The following is a 25268-nucleotide window of genomic DNA, read 5'->3' as shown; positions in this document are numbered from 1 at the left end:
ATTTTAACCTTTTTTTTTTTTTTTGCTTTAATTCTGAGTTTATATTTTGTAATTCTGAGGGGAAAATTTTTAATTTGCAATTAACTTTATTTTTGGTCATTGTTTTTTCCATGGCAAAACCAAACTTACATGCATAAGTGCATATGGATTTAAAAAAATATTTCTGGCTGGATAGATATATAATTAAGTTTTTTTTTATTTGAATAATTTTAGTCAGAGCTGGTATTGAGCCCTGCTTTTGACAAGAATTCTAGCAGCATCTATTTTCCTTTTAATAATGTGAGAACTTCCTGCAATCTGCCTGCATTATTCTCAGTGTTGATGTTTGGTAGACAAATCTAGGCTAGCACTTTTACAAGCATGATAGTGTCTAAAATATCCCTCTCTCTCAGTTACATAACAGCTCAGCAAAGTCAGCACCGGCAATCATGTTCCATGCTGGCCATATAACTCCTGTCCTGACCCCATAGAAATAAATGTTTTCTTCTCTGTCCATGGAAACAACTTTAATGAGTTTATCTTTATTGCGTTTCGGTAATACTTTGTAGTGTATAAAGAACACTTGTTGTAAAGTGACTGATATTGAGTGTAGAATGGTGATGAATGAAGATATTGTTCTTTGTTTATCATCATGAAAAACGAAATCTGGCTGGGAAGATAAGGTTACCGCTGGCTGATCGTACGCCACAACACACAACGTGTTTGTTTGTAGAGGTGTAATCCAGTAAAGTGGCCTGGGAAGAATCTGCTGCCATAGTAAAATCTTTGTGTGTGTGGATAGCAATCTGTTAGAAAAAGTAGATCTTGTGCCAAATAGCTGTTTGGTTTCATGGGAAGATTTTTTACTGCTGTTTAGTTTGATAATACAATAAATCTATTCAGCATTTTATTAAAAAGTATGTTATTTCAGTTTGTTTAATATTCTGCAATTAAAAGTGTAAATGTGCTCTATTTATTGGGCCTTGCTCATGAAGAATAACTATTGTGTTTAAAAGTTTGCAAACGGTTGGTAAAACAATTGATGCGTAAATTGGTGCTATTGTGTATAATTAGCATATTTCCTAAAAAATATGCGTACAAAAATTGTCTGTATTAGGAAAAAAGCATTTTTGAGCATTTGGGGAATGGGATCCTGACAGACAAGCAGTGAATTTCTCCCCACAAACAAACTATCATTACCAACAATTTACATAAAGTATTCGCAATTTGCGCAGAAATGTGTCTAATATGTACATAAAATACTAAAATAGGAGCACAGATCTGAATAAATGATTTTTTTTTCAAACCAAAACTGAAAGCAGCTTGTGCTTACAAAAAAATAAATAATAAATAAATAATCATTAACATGAGATGGGAGAGAACATACTGTATATTTCAATGCTTTTGCATTTTGTCGCAAAACTGTTACGTTCACTGAAGAAACGTTGCATCTGAAAACCTTTTCAAGTGCACACGAGGTTTCTTTGGGGACGTGAAAGGTTTGCGAAAGAAACATGTCCCTTTATAAGGACATTTCCTACCTAGGCCACAGCTCCAACCTCATATAAATATTTAATTCTGACCATTTATTTTATTTATTTTCTTTTAAATAGTTTACATTTAAATGACTTCTCTTTAAAAATTTGGGTTTAAGTTTGCTATAAAATCTTTGGCTCATCAAAAAAAATTATATGGTACAAGATATGATTGAGCTTCTAACAGAAACAAACCACATGACGTTAGATGTACATCATGTGGTGCTACACACAGAAAGCCAAGGAGCGTCTTTGGCCGCAGCTGCTTCATTAACCTTGCGAGTTTGAAGAGGCTGACACCCCAACACCCCAGAGACGGGCGCAGACTGACGCCTCACTTCCTTTTGTTGTATTATTCATCCTGATGTCACTTTTCGAGTGCCTTTTCAGTAGAGCGCCCGTAATTATCAACCGGGCCCACATCAGGATGGGCTTACTCCAGAAGAGACCATCTGCCCCACCCACAATGGTCCAATTACAGCACTGTCCCATCCTAGAGATACGATCCACTCTCATTCCTCCTTGTTTTTTCTTTCCTTCAGGATATAGCACTGAAACCCACTCGTCCCAATCAAACAAGGGGCATTATGGTGATGAGGAACTATTTCAAGCATCCAAACATGCGAAGTGTCCTTGGACTGCTAGAATTCACTTCCCACATTGGGAAATCTTCACAAACAATGGCAAATATCAACATTCTTCTGTTGAATTCTCATCACGTCTTTTTTTTTGTTCACCTACTACGAGTCGAGAAACATTTTAATTTTTTGAACTCCGCAACCTTTTGGAACCTGTCAGGGAACGCTTTAAATTCGATGCTACGCCTCAGGCGATCGACCGTGCAAGGATGAGCATCAAAGCCTGCCGTCGCATAACAACATTCACTGTTAATCAGAGCAGCGCTAGATCTGTCAGCCTCCCAGCCACCCCCCCCTGTTCTGCGTAATTACTCCATTGTGGAAACCGTGATTACAATTCCCCCCCTTCCCCAAAACGCTGGTCCTCTCCGCGGAACACTCTCAGAAGTCTCTTGCCTAGACATTACAGACTCAAATTTCTGTGCACCATTGTTTTCACAAATAACCGGCATTCTTTTATACCGCATCTAGACAAAGAGATTGTTTTGGCAAGGCGGATGGATGCTCCCATCTCTTTGTGTTTAATGCAGTGCGATGTGCATTTTACTGGGGGAAGACTTATGTGTGCGCTCCTGGAGAACCTGCGACCCGTTAAAGCATGTCAGTTATGCTTTCTATCCCGAGTTCTCATCATCCATCAACATTGGCTGGGACACATTTAAGCATTTTTTACATTCTGGGTTACTTGGGTCAGTGTTTATGGCCTCAGAGATACAGTCTATCCGTCTAATTTCAAGGTTGTCAAATGTCAAAGGTTTGAATTGAAGAACACTAGAAACAATACAGTTGGGGGTTGTGGCGTGATGGTTGGAGCGTTGGACTTGTCACATAAAGGTTGTGGGTTCAAGTCTCCGTACTGGAATTGTAAGTGAGGGAGTGAGTTTCCACATTCAGTACCCTACTGAGGGACCCTTGAGCAAGGCACTTAACTCCCAGTTGCTCACAGCAAAAAAGGTCTGTCTAAAGGCTGTTTAGGTCATAGTGTGGTGGCTCCCTCCAGTTACACCACCGGACTTTGAGGAACCATTAAAACCATTAACGTTCCTGACAGATCGCATCTTGACTCGACTGATGGAAAGTACCTGTACTCCGAAACTACAGATGCATCTCGCTTTGAGCTGCCTGTGGTCAGAGACGGCCTGAATTCTGTCTGTCTATGCCACTTTTCACCTACATGTTGTAGTTGTTGACTACAAACTTCTTGCATTTCTTAAGGAATGGGAGTTGCTGTGTTGGTTGGGCAATAAACCTCAGCTCGAATAAAGCCTGGGGGGTTCTTTTTTTTCCCCAGCATTAAAAACAAGATGTGCTTTGTTGGAGGTTCCTGGAGAGTGTAATAACATTTGCATTGGTGCTTTGATTTAGTTGTGATCAGATTCTAAGGAGGTGGACGGTTGGAAAAGACGCTTCTGGCCATGGGGGGCAACCATCGGAAGCTGATTCTTAACTAATGCGAGATCTTTTTGTTCCTGGAGACCCCCCAGCTGCACGCATCAGCCTGGCAGACACACGCCAGTGTTTAGGTGAAGGGGGGCTTCGACCCCTGTTCCCCCCCTTAGTGTCTGTTCCACCCGAATGTACCCTTTCTTCTCAGGGTTATGACAAGTGTTACCTAAACCACGTTGGCTAGTCCTTCTGTCTTCTGACAAGTTTCAAACCTCTATTTATGCGTGGTGCATTAATTGAGTCGCTGGCGGAATCTTTTTGAATTTGGCGTTTTTTTCATTTTGCATGACAATGGTGCTTTTGATGAGTCTCACAAAAACATGCAAGCGCCCGCACACATCCTGCCAGGATCCCTTTGAAAGAAGATGTCTTGGATCCCTTTGCCTTTTTTTTTATGTTGCTGCTTCCCATCTCCGCTCACACCTGAAGCACTTAGTAGCCGCTTTTCCAAAATGTGGATCATCTGCGGTGAATGGGTGAATACATACAACATCTGGACAGTTTCTCCAAAGTTCATCTCAAAGAAATTTGGTATTTTTGTTATAAATGCACACTACAGCAATAAACAGTAGATTGACTGCATTTATGTCTCTTTGTTTAACAGACAGATCTCTTCCCTACAATCTGGGCAAAGGATCGCAGTCTGGAGTCTCAATGCCATTCGTTGGCATTTCCAACATCCCAACACCTGCTTGGGAACGAGGCTGGTGCCATGACATGAACACACATCTTTTCTAGAGTCGTGTCTGAAGAAGACCATCTCTGAGCTAAAATAGCAACATGAAGTCATAAAGTTTGAGCAGAGAAACTGAACTTTACTCTCCAGTTTCTGGAGGGGCTGGAAATCACTGCGGTTGAAATCGACTGGGTGTGACCAACAATTTCAAAACTCCAGCATATCTAACAAGTTAAGAAAGGTGCGAGACATTCCTTCTCAATCAACTAATCCAATTCTCACTCTACAAAACAAAACAAAAACACGTGCTTAGCATTTTCACAGACAGTTTATTAAAAAAAGTCTTCAGTACACTCTACTGTATGACTGACAGAAGTTAGAAACAATAATATTTGGCATTAAATGTACAAAAAGCTGAACAGGAATCAGTGATATCAAAAATTTTAAGACATTTCACAACACAAAGTATCAAACATTTCATAATGAAGCAATGTTTAGCTGATAACATGTTTCTATCTGTGCTGCTTTCTTTGGCTTCAGGCAACACATTCTAAAGACGTTTAAGAAAAACAATCTTATGAGAGTAGATGACCGTTCGACAGTGAGGAGGACAAAATGTGCAAAATCTACTTAAAATAATACAATATACTGTACAAATATAAATACAATAATAAAGCATAATCAAAGCTACATGTATGGCAACATAATTTAAGAAGTTTGTTAGTTTTTTTGACACTTTGAAAACTGTTTATTGAAGGCTTGGCACAAAACCATTAAGGAATCCACAGCTTTAGTAGTTTAACCACCTTAAAAACTAAGCGAATGTCATTCACATTGTTAACTACAAGTTATCCTACAGTTGAGTGACAAGTAATATTTTGTAGAAAGAAAATGAAGCCTATTTTAAGCTGAATACAATAATAACATATTATATATTCTTGTTTTTAACGACTTTTTTTGCACTACAGTAATGAGAATTTGGGGGGACAATCTGTTTTAATTGCCTTGAAAAAATGCAATCTAAACAATTAAAAAATATTTATTGTCTTCATGCAAAATATTATTATAATTTTTTTCATTGTGAATTTTTCTTGACAACTAAAACATTTTACTTTATTACCATGCTTTAGTTTTTTTTCATTATGGTAAAAACTTTTTTTTTGTATTACAGTAATGATAATGATGCTTTAACTGCCCTGAAATAAATCCATAATACAAACAATCTAAAACCAGCCTTCATTTTCTTTATGGAAAATGTAATTTCTTATTTCCATCTTCTTTTTTCCGCATTGTAACATTTTACTGATAATTAAGTGCATTTTCTTCATTGCCATAATTTGTCCAGGATTAAGTATTTATTTTTATTTTTATTTTTTTAATATTAAAATCTGCATATGACTTTCGATAATATGAAATACATTACTTTTTTTTTGGCATTATGGTAATGGTTTTTTGCATTACTGTAATGGTTTTTTGCATTACGGTAATGAGAATTTAGGGAGGAAATGTGCTTTAATGGCCCTGAAAATAATGTCACGATGCAAACTATTTAAAACTAGGCTTCATTTTCTTTATGCAAAATGTTCTTACTTGTTTCTTCTTTTTTCACATTTTGACATTAATTTCACAACAATTAAGCTCATTTTCCTCATTACCGTAATTTGTCTAGGATTTTTAAGTATTTATTTTAAGTAGTTTCAATTCAAATCTGGATATGCTTAACTACTTGACAATTTAAAAAAAATTACATTCTTGTTCTTTTCCAAGAAGGTAATGACATTTTTGCATTACGGTAATGAGAATCTAATTTAATTGCCTTGAAAATAATACCACAATGCATCCCATTTAAAAACAGACTTAATGTCTTATCATTTGGGGTTGACACCCCACCCAAACTTGTCTATTAGCCCAGCCTCGCTATTTGTCTAGTACTTTTATAACAAGAATACAGTGCTAATCAGAGAAGTGTTTTTAATAATCTTATGAAAAAATAAAAAATATTCAACAATAAAAAATAAACATTCTATACAAAAGCCTAATTAGTTATTCAACAATTCTGTCTTCCTTTTTCTCTTTCAAAGGCCACCCAAGTCTACTAAGAGCACAGTGAGCCCAGTTTCATACGCTAAAGAGAGTAACCAGAGGCAAGGGTTAATTATTGCTTAATTTATGACTGTGCAGGATCCATGTGAGTGAGCAAGATGCTGAAGCGTGGAACCTCAGGCTAAAAATAACCTGTTTTAAAGAGTTATGCCTAGTAAGTTTATGTACAAATGTGTTCACAATGCTTTCTGCATCTCTCCGTCAGGACTGCGGTGTGCTGGGACGGGCTCCGGTTGACATAGTTAGACACTTGACCGACCTAAGGCTTGGTTTCCAGCGCAAGGTCCATGTGATTGTGAACAAGACTAGTAAAATGCCTCCGCCGGCATTCCCAGACCTCGTGGGGGGGAACAGAGCCACATTCCAAAAGAACATCGGAAGATCTGAGGATGGAAAAACAGGGAAAGAGTTACACATGTTGAACTCCACATGGATCACCTACAATCCTTTACATTAGTTGAGAAACTTGAGTTCAAACATGTACTTTAAAATTGTTCTTGCCCTGTTCAATGTGTTTCAACCCGTAAACATGCAGGTAATGGAAGTTCACTTGTGCCTAATTTCCACTTTCCCAACCTGTTTTTCCAAAACCTATAAAACAGGCTCTTCCTTTGGATGAGTTTTTGAACATTTGACTTATTAAGAGTGTATTTTATCTGTGCCGATGCATTAGCAAAATGAAAACCAGTATCTAGAGAGAAACATGGCAAATGAATTGCAGATATATAAAATAATCATTTATTGTCATAAAAGTAATAACACCATTGTTAAGAAGTAATAATACTGCATCCTCTCTGGACATGGTGTCTGTTTTTCCGCTGTTGACACGATCAACACTCCAGCAGCATTAAAAATACTACCTGAGAGAGATCAGCGTTTCACGAGTACAGCAGCTTCAGAGCCGGTTATATTTAAACGTAAGCATACTGTTTTTCATATCTTTGTGTTATTTGTGGGACGTGGCAGAGACACTTTCATTTAAGACGTTAGAAGCAATGCTACACACACCACACAGAGGCTTGGGTGAAGTGAACTTCTCAGTGTTGTGTAAGTGTTCATCCATCAGCATCAGTGGTCTCACCCGTCCCAGCACAGGTGACCTTTGACCCAGTCTGGAAATTCCACTAAAGCGAGTCTAAAGACCCAAACGCATGCCCGGGATTCAATCAGCTTGTGTTTAATATGTTTTGTGGTCTTGTTTTCATCACCTAGCGCAGCCATAAACTGAAAACCTTCTTATTTGTCTTTATTACATCTAATTCATTCTTCCAATCTCTGGAATTCATTACCATGGTTTATTAGGCAGTCAACTATGTACTCTAAAATATTAAGGAAAAAAAAGGCTTTTATTTTTAAGGGCGTTTATTATATTTTATTTTGCTAATCTCACTTTTTAGTTGTTTTTAAGCACTTATTTTTACTTAATTTTTAACATTTATTTTTACAGAATAAATAATAAATACAATGTAAATGCAATGTTATTTTATTAATCATTTGTTATTAATCAATAAATGGTGAAAATAGGAATTATACCCAAAAAAATATAAAATAAATGAATTTTTTTTAGTAGTTTTGTACTACTTGCAAATAAATATATAATATAATATAATATAATATAATATATAAATCTATCAAATTTAAGTAAAAAAAAAACACATTAGTAAAATAATGATAAGACATAAATAAACTAATATTTCTTTAATGGTTTAATGGAGTTGAGGTTTATCTAACTTGCCTGGACATTATATATTATTTTTTTACAAAATAAATAAAATTTGTTTGATTGATAAATAAGAAATGTATCACTCATATAAATGTATTTCTTTAAAAAAAATTAAAAACAATAATTGTCATGATTAATAGTGAACATTTAAGAAAAAAGCAGGCAAAACATTTATTGAAACATTTTATAAACATTATCCAAATAAATTATTTCCACCCATTGTTTTGTATCACTGGAGCTTTTTAATAAAGTCTGAAGTAAATAAATCAATGTGAATAATAAATATGTATCATTCCCATTTAATCGTTTGCTTCTTTATAACCCTTAATAAAACTTAAATAATACTACTAAATATTTCTGCAGCACAGCTAAATGACTAAGCAGTGGTTTGGCTCTAGCTCTTTCCTGTAATGAGGGTCGTGGGGTGAATTAATGGCAGCTGTGTAAACTTCTGCGCTGACTGATCTGTGATCTGCTCCTCTAACAGATCGATCCCAATCAGCTCTTTATTTATTAGGAGACGCCCTTTGCTGTGCATTATGCTCCGCCTCTCAATATTCTGGCAATGTTTACTAATGAGCAAGAGTGTGCGGGTTAACACATAAATCACAGCATGATGGGATGGCAGCTTAAACCTCACTGGCATTTTCTTTTGCATAACTTATTTTATTTATTTTTTGCAGAACTGAACTCTAACTGATCTGATCAAAAATGTATTTTCGATCAAAGCGCCCCCGGCTCGAAAAACAAAGACTGTGTTTGTATGCGGATCGCAACCTTTCCCCCTCTTCTGTTCTATGTATATTATGCAGTTCTGATTAATTACACCAAGTGCGTTCCCGGATGAATGACCCGTTTGATCTGTTTGTGGCTCCTAACCAAATTGAGGCCTTTATATTATTCGATTTCTTTCCGCAGGTCTTGCTTCCATGAACAAAGGACGGAAAAATATATCCATTAACTTTATGCAGATGCAGCCGAGCTGCAAGGGCTGAGTTGGATGCGGTGACTTTATGCACGTCAGTAAAAAAGACTAGACACGTGCCAAAATAAAGGATCTTTTTGGTAGCTTTTCGAATGGCTTCTTAAAAGGTGCACATTAGTAAACTAGTAAACATTAGTATTGACTGTGAGGGTCACTCTGGTCCACCCTGTGGATAATAACGCTGTCCTGAGAGCCAGGAACCGACCCTTGACCTAGATCAGGTGTGTCGTACAAAACAAACAGAGATGGTGTATATTGGAAGAGTGCCAGTTATGACAAACTGCTCTGCGAGACCAAAGAATGAGAAGATCTTGATAACTTCCTCCCTGGAGATCATGTTACAGTTTGGATTACTGGTCTTGCCAGCTAGAAAACATTAAAGTTGCCTGAACACATGAAAACTGTACCCATTGAAGAGCAAATCAAGCGCAGTGCGTTGTGGGATACACAGTTTTATAATTCACATATTGATAAGTGATGTACACAAACTAAATACTGCAAGAAAAGTATGCTAGCATGCCATTTCAAACATAACCCAAGTGGTCTAAGAAGAGTTTTGTGGCTATAATTCATGTTAGCCTTGAGGTATTGATGCTATGTTAGCTGTGTGGCTACATACATCGACATAGGAAACCAATCATTGTACGAGTTAGGGCCGTTTCATAGTCAACGCATCTGTATGCAAATGTGTCGTCCTAGTTTTTGATACGCGCCGATGCACGCAATACTATGCATTGTCGTTGGGGGCGACATTGCAAGTATTGTACATTAATTCAAGTATATTGTGTTTACAGAAGAAGAAGGTTTGAATACAATGGCGGGCGAAGAGGAAAAATTATGCGAACTTCCCACCGTCTATCTCTGCGTTGCCTTTGTTGCCGCCGATGTAAAATCAGCAACAGAATACACTCCTCTTCAGTTGCCATTGTGATCTGAATATCATGCGACCCGACTCTACTAATATCACCCCGACTCTACTACCCCCTGTTGCGTGAGCGGTGTATTGCATACACGCATCGCCCGTGATGCTTGCGTCCACTGTTTAGACTATGAAAGGGAGCGCGTCGCTCGCGTTTCTCGCGTTGACTATGTAACGGCCCTAAATACAGACAACCCATGTCTTTCTATCCCAAGATTCATACCAAGTATGTTGAGAGAACCACATTCCACCGAATATCTCAGTGGTTAACTACATCAAGTCAAAGTCAAAAGTGACTCACAGCACTGATATCCAGTGATAATACGAAGGAAATGTATCTGTATTTAAATGGACATGAATGACTGGTGAGAAATTTTTAGAGATATCTGCATCTTTGTTGCAATGTATATTCATAAAGCGTACTTGAAGTTGATTTGTGGAAAAAGTGAACATCAAAGAGAAGGAGATTTTCTCTATGTGCATCCATCGCCCTGTTATGAGACGGCAGCTTCTGAAGCAATGTGTATTTTTAGTTTTAAGCTGCTGGCTGCCAAATGGTGCAAAATATAGCTGCACCCTATTCCACATGCCTTGCTCGCCGTTTCTGACCAAGCTATTCTGTGCAAAAAAAATCGACGGCAAATTAATGGCATTCAAAAGAGCTGGAACTGCACCATTTGCACTCCCAAAGAAGGATAAAACGGACTTGACAGCTGCAGCTTTGCAGATCTGGGGCCTCTCTTCTGCCTGTCTCCACCCAAACCATCTGTTTATTATTGAGAAAGGGCAAACAGCAGTTCCCCTAGGCATCCTTCCATTAAGTGAGCACTGAGCCCTCTGTAACAAGCTGCGAGTGTGCTAAACAAGACGAGTTGTTTTAGAAGCTGAACTAGCGAGAGTCACTCAAGAATTCTTCAAGCAAAGGCCTTTTACAACAAATAAAGAGGTTAAGATGCATTCTGACAAGTTGAAAGGCTCCAGTCTCCATTCTTGAATCTTCCTGCCAAACATTAGGCCTCTATATCAAATAAACACACCTTCTGTAAACATCATCGGCCATTATTTGAGTTTGTTATCTGTCTGGCTACTGTGTGTCCTAGAGAGAACAATAACCCTGACATGTACTTAAAAGAAAAGACGGAGGATTTGTAAACAACCCAGGGAAGCAAAACCATACGGTGTTTCAGTGGAGCAATGTGCAAAAATGGTACAGGACTTGCCTTAGGCAGAACTACAAGCATGAACCTGATACTATTCTAGCTGGAAGTATTGGGAAAAGTCTGCACACCCCAGAGAGATGTGTTTTACTCTGTAATTTGTGCCACATTCCTTTTCGAACTCTTAAGGAAAACGTAATCTTTATTTGACACCCAACAGCACTAATTACAGTTAGATATTTTTCATCAACAAACAAAACTACTGCTTTGTACATCTGAGAAAGCTTGAAGTCAAGGAAAATGTTGTCAATTGGACAGTACTCACCAAATAAGAGACACATTTTCTTCAAGATGGGAGGTACTTCCAGGTGCTGACAAATGCTGTTGGGATAAGCGAGTATGGTATGCTTGTTATACTATCCCATGAGTCTGTTGACGGGTCATAGCAGTCCAAGGTTTTACACCTCTGTGCCCCAAAGTAGCCCCCGACCACATAGAGGCGATTCCCTGACGCCACTGCATGACAGCTGATTCTCCTGGAAGTCACGTCACCAAACTTGGTCCACTGGAACGTCTCACTATTGAAGCGGTACGCGGAGCTCGCGGAGAACTCAGTATCTCCACCAATGACCACAACATGGTTCCCAACAACTGCTGCCGCTGTGTAACGCCAGAGCTGAGGACAAGTGGCCGGGACAGTCCACCTGTTCTCACAGGGGTCGAAGCACTGAACCTTGGGATACCTGTCCGTGTTGATACTAGTCCCTCCGAAAGCAAAGAGTTTGTTTTTGGCCCCTACAACAGCAGCATTGCTCACACCCTCTCGGAGAGGGGCAACTAGTGTCCACTTGTTGGATTGGGGGTTGTACTGCTCCACTTGTTTGAGAGACACCGATGGGGACGCAGGGAACGACCCTGCAAGGGATGTGTGTCCACCTACTACATACAGGCTGTGGTCAAGTTCTGCTGAACCATGTCCGAATCTAGCAACGAGCATCGGTGCAGCCTTGGACCATTCGTCATGCAAGGTGTCGTAGACCCAAACGTCTTTTGAAGCCCCATTTTCAGACCCGCGACCGCCTGTGACATATACTTTACAGCCAATTGCGCAAGCACTACACTCTTTGCGAGGGCTAGGAAGGTCCGTTTTGGGAGTAATCTCCTTTGCCTTGTGATCAATCATGTATACTTTGTCGCACATGAACGTTTGGCCTCCTAGAAGCAGAAGAGCTTGGCTGACTTTTCGGGGTCGGGCGCAGAAGCCTGTGACAACGCCGTCATTCTGCAAGATCTTCATTTTGCAACGGACGGCGTCTTCCACAATCTCACGGCCCACCTTGTGTCCCATGACAAGCTCTTCAGAAGCGACGTTCTCTAGCAGGTAGGTTTCCGGGAGCAGGGCAAGTCGAATGCACCGCAAGAGGTCGGGAAGATCAAGGTGTCTCCTTCCGATGTCTGCTTTAACCCAGTCAATAACAGCCTCGTACACAATACATTCATCCTCGACCTCCAGCTCCTCACTGAAAACAAGCTCTTGAACTTTATCTTTGGGCAAGCTTAGGAAGTCTTCAGTGTGGTACAGATTAGCAAAATTAGCCAGACACATTCGCCAAGAAAGTTCATACAGCCTCTGACACTGATGAGCATCGGACAGAAGCATCATTCCGAGGCAGTTAGACGGATGCAGATTCTTCTCCAGAAATTCTGCAGCGGCGACACGGATGTCGTGGAACTGGAGCATGTCGCCAGCCTCCAGCAAAGATTCTGCATTTTCCTCGTTGATGATCACCCGGGCGGAGTAGGCGTAGTCTAGAAGGAGCTCCAAAACCTCCGGATGCAAAGAGTCATGGAAGTTGACCTCAGCATCTCGACTCTCCTTCAGACCGCCGCTGAACATGGCCTCAAAATAGCGGCTACATGAAGCCAGGACCAAACGGTGGCATGGAAATGCTCGATTTCCAGCACGCAGGACTACATCCGTGAAGACACGTCGCTTGCGGAGGAGGTTGAGTTGGATAAGCAGGCTGTCTGCATGTGATGTCTTGTGGAATAGCTGGATGTTCATGGACCCAGAGCTTGACCTCGACTTTCGGTTCTCATGATTACTGACAGACATCTTTAAACTAGATAAAAGACAAAAAAAATAACAATTTCCTTTCAGACCCCTTGTGATAAAGTATTAACATCTTATATCATCCATGTATGTTCATTTGATATTACTCTGAAGGCCTATTGTTCAGCAGTGTTTAAGACTCCTTAACATATAATTAGACGGTGGATATATAATAGTAAGGGCAATTACACTTGGAAGCAACCATCTCCTTGGACGGCAGTAAACCCATAATCGTTTGTTAAACAGCAATAAAATATTACAGCTTTCCGTTTACCTTGAGACATACCAAGTTACTGCTCTTAGCTATAATTTCATCATTTTGCTTATGCATAAAACAATCAAACACTGCACAGAAGTATGAAACTTGACTGTCTACCGTCAGTACGATAGTGAATGAAAATGAAAGTTGGGAAAAAATCTAAATTTATATGTTTTTGGCGACTTTTAAATACATTCTCACTGCAAACAACAACAACCTACCCTTTCGAAAATTAACTACAAATAAAACTAAAAAAAAAAAAAAAAACATGGTTACTATAGTTAAACCACAAATTTTAACCATGGTGTTGCTACACTAACCATATTTTTTAACCTTGGTATTTGTAGTAAAACTGTGGTTATACAAATTGTAATCAATAAGCCAAAACAGGTTACTTTTACTATAATAAAACCATGGTTAATTTTCTTCAGAAAGCCTTTAAACAGCCACCAAAACATCTCAAAATTGGATCGACCAAGATACAATGACTCATGAATTTACCATGGTGTCAATAAAATGCCTTAGTTTCTATATTTGTTGTTTAAAAAATTACTGTCTTTAGAAAAATAATGCGTTCGAATTCAGTATGAATTTGAAATGAACTTTGGTTAACATTAAAATACTTGATTTATTTTCGCTTTTAATACAACAGATTCTATATTTTCTCTATATTTCTTTACTTAAAAAAAAATACAGAAAAATGGCATATTATATTATATTAAGATTATTTCTCAAAGCGTCAAAGATTCAACGTTAAAGCGAAGGTTGAGGTGACAGGATTTTAGGTCTACAAAGCAGTAACGTTACATTTAATCTATACATGTTCGTATATTGTAGCACTGTGTTTCATAACCAGAAGTAGAATGACTTTACCTTATTTCCTTTTCACGCACGGACTTGTACAGTATGCGTTCGAATTTAAAGGACGCGTGTCACTTTAAGACGTCTCTCTAGCCTGAAAGCTTTCAGTAGTAGCATTTCTCGAGATGAGATCAATCTGAAGTCTGCGAGATCTGCCTGTTACACGCTGCTGGGGAACATCACTACTGTGATTTGAGCTGTGAGTGAGCGTGTAGCGTAGATCCCAGTCGCTCCTCCTCTTAAATGTCCAATCCTGACAAGGGAGGTGATTTTAGGACGTTTTAATAGCACTCAGAAGTGTTTCGGAGAATGAGTGATCATGCACACGTCAGTGTGAGCGAAACTGAAACAGTGCATGGTGGATGCATGGATATTTTTAAACATTTAAAGTCGAACTTAAGACCAAAATAGCAGATTTATTAATAATAATTATATAAAAATTAAAATATTTTAATTGTAAAAATCAAACAAGTACCATTGTATACTATACACAGTGCATTGAGTCTTATTCGTTATGGTATTTAGTGTCAATCCACTGTTTGCTTTCCATCACAATTATGCCAACAAGAAGGGCGTGTGTTATTCTTAGCATTTTTCTTTCATCCTCAGAAAGGTTGTTGTACAGACAACACTACTTGTACTGTAAATAAGTGAACACTTACAGTACAATTACTGTCAGACCCCTGCCACACTCAGTGTTAAAGTCTAATAGAGTTATTAGAGCTTAAACACAGCCGTTACTGTCACAATGCCGTTTAAATAGTCTTCAATAACACTTATATCTGACTTTCCTGACGAAATCCTACTGGCAGGTTTTACACTATCAGCTTGCACTGCCTGTTATGGCTTTAGACGTTTAGACAATATTATGATATCGTTTTAATGTCTTATTTCTTTAAATGTATGTTTTTTTATAAATAACTTAAGTCACTGAAATAAAAACCTACCTGTGGGAATGTGGCGCCACATACTGGACGGAACCATATTGCAATAATGCGAAAACATATATATATATATATATATATATATATATATATATATATATATATATATACATACACAATATACGAACATGATTAAATGTAACGTTACTGCTTTGTCGACCTAAACTCCTGTCACCTCAACCTTCTTAACGTTGAATCGTTGACTGCTTTGAGAAATAATAGTAGTAACCTGTTTTGGCATAATAGTATATATATATATATATATATATATATATATATATATATATATATATATATATATGTCTGTTTTCGCCACACATATTGTGAAAACATGAAAAAAAAAAAAAATAGACACACCCACCCACACACACACACACACACATTGTAAACAGATATTTGTACCAAATTGCAAACTAATAAATATTTATTTGCTATTGATATCTTTAAAAAATATATATATATATATCATATCGTTTTAAAAGCTGAATATTTTTGTCGTTTAAAATTCATCTAGTTATGCTTTTAGTTATTCTATTTTAGTTGTATACTTTGTTATTGTTGTTGTTTAGTTTTACTGTAATAAAAAACTACATTTCCCATTAGCACGCAGTCAGGATGTTTTCCGGAGCGCTTCCGGTTCATCTCAAGGGCAAAATTATCACATGTACCGAAGCTACACTTACTCGAATCCAGTGTGCCACTGTCATTAGATCTATAAGTGTGTAAAATGGACAGTTTCGGTTCAGATTTCTCCTCGGGCTCCTCGTCTGGTAAAATAGACTCTGGCACTATAATGGAGCAGGTCAAAGTTCAGATTGCTGTTGCAAACGCGCAAGAGCTGCTGCAGGTCAGTGACTTTAACCTCTTAAGATGTTAAATAGTGTTCTAGTAAGTCTGTTTTTGAGAATCATGTATTGGATAGTTTTTCATATTTTGTATTGCTAAATATATGGATTAATAGAAATCTACCGTGGGGAAAGCGTGGTATAATTTGGAGGACCATAGTCAGTGTGATTTCACTTTGCTTCAAAATGTAATTTTTCTTAGTAAGTTTTTGTTAAATGTATTAGAAATTTCTGCCTGAATTGTTTTAAAGTAAATACTACACCATCACTGTATGATACTGCTGTAGTACTTTATTGATTCTTCAAGGTATCGCTTATTAAAAAAAAATATAACTATTATACAATGCATTTCTAATGGCATGTGTCCTGCATTGCAGAGAATGACTGATAAATGCTTCAAGAAGTGCATTGGCAAACCAGGAAGCACATTGGACAACTCCGAACAGGTGGGGAAAATGCTTCCTTTATTCAATAAAAAACCAACAACATCTAAACCCTGTTAATTTGTTTGCCTTTTGTTTTTTCTAGAAATGCATTGCCATGTGCATGGACCGCTACATGGACGCATGGAACACGGTCTCCCGTGCATATAATTCAAGATTACAGAGGGAAAGGGCACGTATTTGATGTGCAGATGGTGGCCAGTACTACCTCAGTCCTCAGGTAGAGGTGTCTAGTCTCTAAATGCACCACGGGTTTGTAGACTTGGCTCACACAACATCAGCTGATGGCTTCAGAAGGAACAAGGTGGTTGGATTTAGACTCTACAAGGACGTTTTTTCATTAAATGTTGTGTATTGAAAAGATTTCAATCTTAATTTGCTTAAAACGATGGCCAGGATTTGGGAGAACAAAAGAATTGGTTCTGAATTTTTAGATCCACTGTATCTGGATCAGGTTTAAAAACAATGCTAAATGTGGACTCCTCCTTATGTTATTATCTATTCCCTGAGCAGAATCCAAATTCAGTGTACTATCGGTCTGCCTTTTGTCATTGGGTGGGCTCACTTTACCAACTCTGTTTCACAAACCTAGTTCTATTCCCAGAGGGGGAGAATTCAGAGGCATCTTTTATGCAATAATTATCTTCACCAGAGCGACTGAACAGTCCTTCTTACTTCTCTCTGAAGAACAAACTGCAGGTGTCGACCCTGTAGTGTAATTTGTTTCATTGTCTTTTAAGAAAAGTAGTAAGGTTGTTTAGAACCGCAAACCCTGTAAAAGCTGTTTCCTTTGTGTACACACGTCAAAATTCCCCTTTTCCTTTGCTTTATTAAATATTGCGACGCAAACTCCACCAGGACATGTCCAGACAGATGTTGTATAATCGTCACCCAGCTGTTTTTATGGAATGCAAATAAATACCACAGAATGCATTTTTATTAAGGTTTATTCTTTCATTGTTTAACAGATGTAGCACCAATTGTACTACGGTAATTAGGACTGAAGCACTAAACAAGTACATGATTATACATGTGGCATTCTCAGTGTTGACATATGGGGCGCTATAGCATGCATTTCCACAAACTGTCTTCTACAACCTGCTCAAGTTCTGTTATGGTAGACCAATGCTTAGAAAAAGCATCTTGTTCAATGGCACAGACTTTTGATGTGAGGTTTAGGTATTGATTTGTTGCTTCATTTTGTAGTAAAGTCCTTTTTGATTTGTAGTAATAAATTCTGCTGGTGATATCTCATTTAATCAGAACTGATCCAACTCAAGGCGAGCAAATGTCGCCATATAAAAAAAAAAACTCTTAATTTGACATATTTTTAAGCAAAGTGCAACAAGGAATCTGCAGCCTTTCAAATTGGAACATCACTTATTTTTCGTAAAAAATATTTACGTTAAAAATGTCTAGTGATTCAGGGGAGGCCACGTGGTTTTATCACCTCATGGCTTTAGCATGGCTACTGCTTCCTACACCTGAATGCATTGTTAATAAATACCAAAAAATACATATTTCAACTGTACAGTATGAACTGGTTGGTAAAGTTGTCCGTCTGAGTTTCTTTCATGCATTCTTTTCAACTGAGAGACACGACTGCACGTCACTTGTGAGAATGATGGTGGAGAAAATTTCTAGATTGTATTTTTAAAGAAGGAGGTATGTAGATATCCATTCTCTGACAGCCGTGACTTGCGTGTAAACTCCCGGGAAGCCAAGTCCACCGCAGATGTGACCCCAGGTGGTCACCCCAGCCAGAAACCACCGACTCTGGGGTTCATGGCACACCAGAGGGCCCCCTAAGTCTCCCTGAAGACAAAGACAAGAACACTGGGTCTCATTCATGAAACATTCGTAAATATACGAGTAAATATGTGAGTGATTTACGCGTAAAGAGAACTTCCCGAAAACTCTTCTCCTGATTCACAAAAACTTTGTAAACGTCAGATGTGATAGTGAAATGTGTGTGTGTGTTAATGAATACAAATCAGTCGAAATGGGACGCGCGTGCACGCTCATTCTCAATTACCATAAATCCCACCCATTGAATCCGACTGACAACTATATATGAGCATCATATTATGACGCCAAACGAAGGATTTCAACATGTCTTCTCAAAAGCGAATGAAAAATTTAAAGTTCTCAGCTGCGGAAATTGAAGTTTTTTTTTTTTTATCACAAGTTCATTCAAAACGGCCCATTTTATTTTCAAGCGTACTAGTGGCGTATGAGGTCCTAAAAAAAGGAAGCTTGGCAGCATATTACAGATGCTGTTAATAGAGTTTCATCTGTTAATCGAACAGTCCCAGAAGTGAAAAGAAAAACCGTATTAATTACTATATATAATATCTTTTACAAAATGTTGTGTAAATATGTACCCGATTATGAATTAAAATGCAGCCGTATTAATGAGCAAAACGTTCAGACGTTAAACGCACTATTTACACGTGGCTGGGAGTAGGTGTAGATTTATTTCGTAGCAAGTAACATTTGGAAAATACGAACGTTTTAATGAATCCGAAAATTTACGCCAGAACCACTTTACACGCGATTTACGCAAAAATTCGTTCTGCTCGTGTTTCATGAATGAGACCCACTGTGTTTATGGAAGGTATGACAGTTACAGAAGTCTGCTGTAAAACTCAAGGATTTGGTTGAATTACATTGGGCTGGGTTGTGTTATCAACTTAAGATGCATGGTGGATGTTTTAAGGTAAAAAAATACTTGGAGCATTAAGTATGGTTGGGTAAGTACAGAAAAAGTGATTCAGATTTCTCCTACAAGAAGAAGAGTGTGCAACTGCTGAGTTTTCCAAATCTTCAATACTGGAAACAAGTTCTTTGAGCAGAAACTCACCAAACACGTGTCCACGTCTCCTTCCATAGAGCCAGCACACATCGTGTTGTTGGTAAGTTCAGCACTGTAAGCTTGCTGGCAGTCCAACTGATCAATGATACTAACCTGTGCTTTTTGCAGCAAGTTGGTTATCATACCTATGTGAGATAAACAGACTGTGTCACAACAGACCTTGTCAAGCAAATCGTGTTCATATCTTGTCATAATTATGTCTATATCTTTTTGGAACAGTACTTCAAGTAGAAGAACTGCAGTGGGTTTGGTTTAGAAAAGAATCAACCCACTTTAAAATAGTTAAATTTTGTTGCTTTGCAGCCTCGCCATTTGTTTTATTCCGCTGTATGTACTCAGTGCAACTTATAACATCAAAGTGAATTATATAACACCAACATGTCAGGGAAAAAAATATAGGGGTGATTATTTTCTTTTTTGTGTGGTGTTTTCACACTTTGACCCATACCCATGATGGAAATGGTCTACTTACAGCATTATGGCATTTCATGTTTGGATTGAGTTTACATTCATTATGAAAAGTTTGAAGATTAATTTGTCAAATTCCAGACCCCTTTTCAAACAAATGGAAAACATGAGTAAGGTTCCTTGGTGCACACTTTAGTTCGGAAGGTAGCTTTTGCATTGACCACACAAACCTGGGTCCGCACCAAAATGTCCAGTGTAAAAATGACTAGTTTTTATACTAGTATAACTTGACCGACCCCAAACTTACCATCCTCCCTCATAGCACCCCATCCAGTGATGAAGCATTCCATACTTTTGTTGAAGATATGCCAGGGGGAAGGCAAACACACAGTCTGGATGGTGTAGGATTTTGGGGTGGGGGTGGATATTTCCACCAGGGCCACATCGAAGTCCATGGTGCTGCTATTGAAAGCAGGATGAGGGATGATCCTTTGCACTGGAATCACCAGAGCACCCACTCCAGACCAAATGACTGAGCCGAGGCTTACAGTCCAGCTGGCAGGGTCCAGGTCACTATTAATGAAAAAAAAAAACACAAAAAAGAATAGTAAACCTTCCCTGTTCAACTCTTTCCAGATCTGGCGCATGTTGGGTAGTCGTCAATCAAAGGTACACTACCCTCTGAAGCAGTGAGCTGCGGTCAGGAGCCATTTGCAGTGGATAAGTGTAGCTCCACAGCGGTGAGTGCCTTGGTACTGCAGACTGCCCACCCACGGCCATTCACCTCTGTAGGCGGTGACGCCATCAATACTCCTCTTCTGGGGGATGACTGGACGATTCCCACAGTCTACAAAGTAATCAAGTGACTCTTTTATTCTTGCTCTTCAAGCTATTTAAATGGACCTTAGTCGGGGTAGAAGCCATGTTTACCTTTACACCAATGGAAACAAGGCTGTTAGGAATGCACATACATTTTGTTCAGTGGGTTGTACAGTTATGCAACTTGGTGTCAATCAGCCGACACAAGATTGAAAATATGCAATTCTTACAGAGTGCAAAAGAACTTGTGGGTTGTGAAAATTTGTGGCAGTACAACCTTTTGAATGGATTGTATCTCCAACCTTGTTTCTTTCATCCACTGTTAAATATGGCATTTACCCTAACAAAGGTCTATTCTAGCTAGTTAACCACACTTCGTTAATGTGGGTGCAAACCAAAGGGATTACTGTAGAGCAGGGGCACCCAATCCTAGGATCAATCTTGGTGCCTTGCTGCAAGGTTTAGTTCCAACAGTTTGTAATTCTTAAGTGTTTTTGAAGATCTGGATCACATTAGGGTTGGTGCAAAACTTTGCTGGAAGGTATATCCCCAGAAACAGGATTGGGCACCCCTGTTGTAGAGATTATAGATTATTTACCACAGTTTTTCTCATCTGCATCGTTGGGGCAGTCACGGACTCTGTCGCACTCTGGATTTGTCTTGCTGATGCACATGTCTCCACCACAGTTATAATTACCACTGCAGTTCCCAGGAGCAGGGTTATGATCATTACTGACATGCTCTGAAGATGGGTTTATAGATGTAGTTTTGTGAACAGCAGTTGTTGTGATGCTAGGGACAGTGGGGGTGACTTGGATTGTTGGTGCAGTATTGGTGTAGCTCAGAATCCAGTTGCGGAGCTTGGTGGTGCGGGAATAGACCCCAGGCTTGTTGATCTGTGCGCATCCCATTCCCCAGCTCACCACGCCAGCCAAGAAAAAGCGTCCAGGGGACACCTCGCATACCAGAGGTCCTCCGGAATCTCCCTGAAGGACAAAAGCACGTTTAAAGCAGTTGTATAATTCATTTTGAAATACTTTTTAAATCAAGCGTTTTTGCTAGCGCCCTTACCTGACAAGAGTCTACCGTCCCTTGAAGAAAACCAGCACACATCATATTTTGGGTAATCGTACCTCTGTATACAGATGACTTGTTGCAAACGTTCGAGTCAATGATCTTCACAATTGCCTTCTGTAATGTAGAAGGCATTTCATCTGCTCGGGCACAAAGAGGTGAAGTCTTAAAACGGGAAGTCTTGAGCAGCCAGACTTTTGACTTGACTGGTCTTCACAGATTCTTATTAAGACCAAGGACCCAAGCAAGAAAAGAGCACCTGATTGACATGTAAAGTGACCGAGTACAGTTTGTTTTGAGTTTGGTGCAGTGTAGGGGTGGGGTTACACTAAAAAACCTCAAGCCAAAGAATAATTGGTTTTCTGCAACATCAGCCATACTCACTGGTGAACTGATTAAGAGCTCCCCAGCCAGAGACGATGCAGTTCTGCCCAGCACTGAAAATATGAGAGGATGATGGGATACAGACTGGCTGAACATAAGAGCTGAACGTCAAGGGCATTTCCAACTTCAACACGCTCACATCACTGTCAGTGGTCACGGGATCGTAGCTTGGAGAGATGACCAGGGACTTGATGTTTACTATTGTGGCTCCGTCCTCTTCTCCACTGACTAGATTGGCTCCCACAAGAGCTGTCCAATATTTTGGATTGTTTTCTCTTTGGTACACAAGGAAGACATATTTAGATTTAAAAAAATTTGCCTAGTGAGGGTCTGATGAAGATTTAACAAGAACGATTTCCTCACGTTTCAAAACAATGGGCAGCACTGACGAGCCAGTGATTGTTGACGATGGATGCGCCACAGGTATGATGACCGTGTAGTCTGAGACTGACCTGCCAGGGTAGCTCACCATGACGGGTGTTTTCACCACCCACAACACGGTTAGCCATGACTGGACGTGTTCCACAGGCTATAAATGGAACATTAAATAAGATTGATTCTTCTGAAGACAGTGTTCTTTGGCTGCCAATATATTTAAGTGCTTTTAGCATGTTTCTATCCATTTCCAAAGATATTCTACATGATTTCTAGGTTGTTTTGGTAGGTTTATAGATGTTTTCTATTCTCTGTGATCTTCTTGTCCTTAGATAAAGCTTATTTACATCTTTTAGTCTATTTTTTTTTACCAATATTGCTTTCCATCAGGCTGAAATCCATAGATGGCTAAAAGCACACATTGTCTCATTATGCTTCACAATTTGAGGTAACATTCAAATCTGTAGCAATATTATGTAATTTTAGGATTTGTGGTTTGTTCACATTACTAACCCCTGGTAATTGTGATGTTTGCCTTAACAAGCACCATTATAAATACATGTGCCACTCCATTAAACGTTTTTGATACTAATATGTCAAATGTCCTTCACTTAAGGCAAAAACTTATAAAAAGAAAACTTACAGCTAGATGTTAACATAATAGCAAGATGGTGACACTTACAACAAAAGGCTTCATCTGAACCATCAACACAGTCCTTGATAAAGTCGCATTCTGGATTAAGCTTTGTGATGCATTCGCCGTTGCCACAAGGGAACGTTTCTTCAGGACATATACCTACCATAAAGAACGATGGCATGTTAGCACTCTTTGAGTTTTCAATAAACCTTCAAATATGATCAACAATATAATTATATCTTACTTATGTCATTCCCAATCTCATTTAATGATTTTCCATTTGCCCCTGGAATTAAAAGAAATTGTCAAAATTACACTATTATTGACTTTTCTATATTTTAAATGGGAAACTTGCATACCAAGAAGGATGATGCCATGGATCTCTCCGTAATCTGGGACAACGATGGGTTTCCCATTCAACATGGCCTTCAGTCCAGTGCGGAGTAGGCCTTGAACATAACTCTCTGTACACCCCTGGACTTGAGAGATCCGCAAGACCAAACGTAGAGTTGTCAAAACATTTGTGTTGCCATTCCTGAAAGATTTCACAGACTCTTAATCAAACTCCATAATTCAGTGAACAGAAATGAACATTTTCTGATATTTGACTCACCCTCGGGCCATCAAAGATAATATGGGTTGTTTCTTCAAAATCGATTTGGAGAAATTTAATGACCAGTGGATTCTCTGCAGTGAATGGGTGTCGTCAGAATGAGAGTCCAAACAGCTGATTAAAAACACCACAATAATCCACTCCAGTCCATCAGTTAATGTCTTATAAAGAGAAAATCTGTGTGTTTGTCGGAAACAATTCCATCATTAAAGCACTTCCTCTAGTTAAATTGTGATGGTAGATTATTGTGATGTCTTTTGGACTCTCATTTTGATGGCACCCATTCACTGCAGAGGATCCATTGGTGTAATAATATAATGCAAAATTTCTCCAAACCTGAAACAAACTCATCTACGTGTTGGATGGTCTGACAGTGAGTACAGTTTCAGCAGATATTATATTAAAACATAGCAATGTAAGCAATGTAATTACCCATATGCAACTATCTGGCAGTCAATAAAGTGACTTGCTACTGCAGAGGCACTAAAGATATTCCTGATCTGTAAAATAGTGAAGACAGCTGCAGACCTCGGTTTGAAATATGAAGTTGAAATAACTAATAAATTGTGCACACTCATATTCATGTCTTCTGGTCGTACCTTTTCTTTGAGAGTCGCAGTCAGAACTAAATAAAATCCTGATGTTTTATCACTCAGTCTTGGATCATAACTGAGCCCTTGCAGTTCCACCGTCTCCATGAAATAATGTTCCTCTTGTATTAAGTAAACTAAACAGGGAAAACAAGGCTGGTTTAAGTTTCCATCAGTATCATAATATTTTGATACTTTGTGCAAATGACTATAAAAAAAGAATGTGTAGAGTTTACCTGTCATAAACCCAACAACAACCCCGATGATGAGAGGAATCAATATGGCAGATAAAGTCATACATTTGCAAGAGGAGAGGTAAGCTGGATGTGGATCACCTTCGGGCCGCTTATTCAAGTCTTTCTTCTCCATTTCAGTCTATACAAAGACCTGCAACACAACCTGGACATCCAAACTGTAAAACACAAGAACACATGGAGGAAATACAGACAGATCACAATGGAAAAAAAAGATTGGGTTTTTAAGAGCTCAAAACCATTAGAGTTTCCCTTGGGTGCCGACATCGAAAATCATCTCGTGGGATGCCAAAGTATTATTTCACTGGCCATAGAATGAGACAATACTAGGAGTGGTTCCGAGAAGCCTTAACAATCCTCTATTAGCTCGGAAATGTTATAGCACAGAAATATGAAGCCTGCTGTTCCAGAATATATTGATATAATTATTTTGCACTTTGTAAATGCCACGACAACTCTCTCAGTACATATACACATGCGCCCCCCCCCCCGCCACACACACACACACTCACACAAAAAAGGGTGTATCGACAATAAATGCCAATTAAAACTACTTATTTTAATGCTTGCCAATGACAAAGCAACAGTATCAAATAATATGGCAGTTTTTGGC

At 38.8% G+C, this 25268-nt stretch overlaps 3 protein-coding genes across 4 annotated transcripts; 1 reads left to right on the top strand and 2 right to left on the bottom strand.

Annotated features, from left to right (window-relative positions):
- Window positions 1-4583: 4583 nt before the first annotated feature.
- On the bottom strand, window positions 4584-14637 carry LOC113064743 (ectoderm-neural cortex protein 1-like). Its single transcript, XM_026235641.1, has 3 exons — window positions 14407-14637; window positions 11487-13284; window positions 4584-6760 (listed from the first exon to the last, which is right to left on the bottom strand). The coding sequence occupies exon 2, from the start codon at window positions 13275-13277 to the stop codon at window positions 11508-11510; it is 1770 nt and encodes a 589-aa protein (XP_026091426.1). The 5' UTR covers window positions 13278-13284; window positions 14407-14637; the 3' UTR covers window positions 4584-6760; window positions 11487-11507.
- A 1329-nt stretch (window positions 14638-15966) lies between these two features.
- LOC113064744 (mitochondrial import inner membrane translocase subunit Tim13-like) lies at window positions 15967-17558 on the top strand. Its single transcript, XM_026235643.1, has 3 exons — window positions 15967-16185; window positions 16561-16629; window positions 16712-17558. Exons 1-3 carry the CDS (start codon window positions 16066-16068, stop codon window positions 16808-16810), a joined length of 288 nt encoding a protein of 95 aa, XP_026091428.1. The 5' UTR covers window positions 15967-16065; the 3' UTR covers window positions 16811-17558.
- A 179-nt stretch (window positions 17559-17737) lies between these two features.
- LOC113064742 (transmembrane protease serine 9) lies at window positions 17738-25190 on the bottom strand. 2 transcript variants are annotated; one of them, XM_026235640.1, is made up of 14 exons: window positions 24638-25189; window positions 24411-24538; window positions 24244-24311; window positions 23558-23733; window positions 23443-23484; window positions 23244-23357; window positions 22550-22715; window positions 22187-22461; window positions 21800-21942; window positions 21327-21714; window positions 20588-20756; window positions 20217-20482; window positions 19490-19626; window positions 17738-18441 (listed from the first exon to the last, which is right to left on the bottom strand). In XM_026235640.1, exons 1-14 carry the CDS (start codon window positions 24768-24770, stop codon window positions 18280-18282), a joined length of 2367 nt encoding a protein of 788 aa, XP_026091425.1. In that variant the 5' UTR covers window positions 24771-25189; the 3' UTR covers window positions 17738-18279. The 2 variants fall into 2 exon arrangements, with proteins under 2 accessions (XP_026091425.1, XP_026091424.1); XM_026235639.1 differs by having other exon boundaries at window positions 24411-25190.
- Between the last annotated feature and the right edge of the window lie 78 nt (window positions 25191-25268).

Source organism: Carassius auratus, chromosome 47, assembly GCF_003368295.1.
Source record: "Carassius auratus strain Wakin chromosome 47, ASM336829v1, whole genome shotgun sequence".
Lineage (NCBI taxonomy): Eukaryota > Metazoa > Chordata > Actinopteri > Cypriniformes > Cyprinidae > Carassius > Carassius auratus.
The sequence above is the reverse complement of the archived record's forward strand: the minus strand, read 5'-3'. Positions and strand labels throughout refer to the sequence as shown.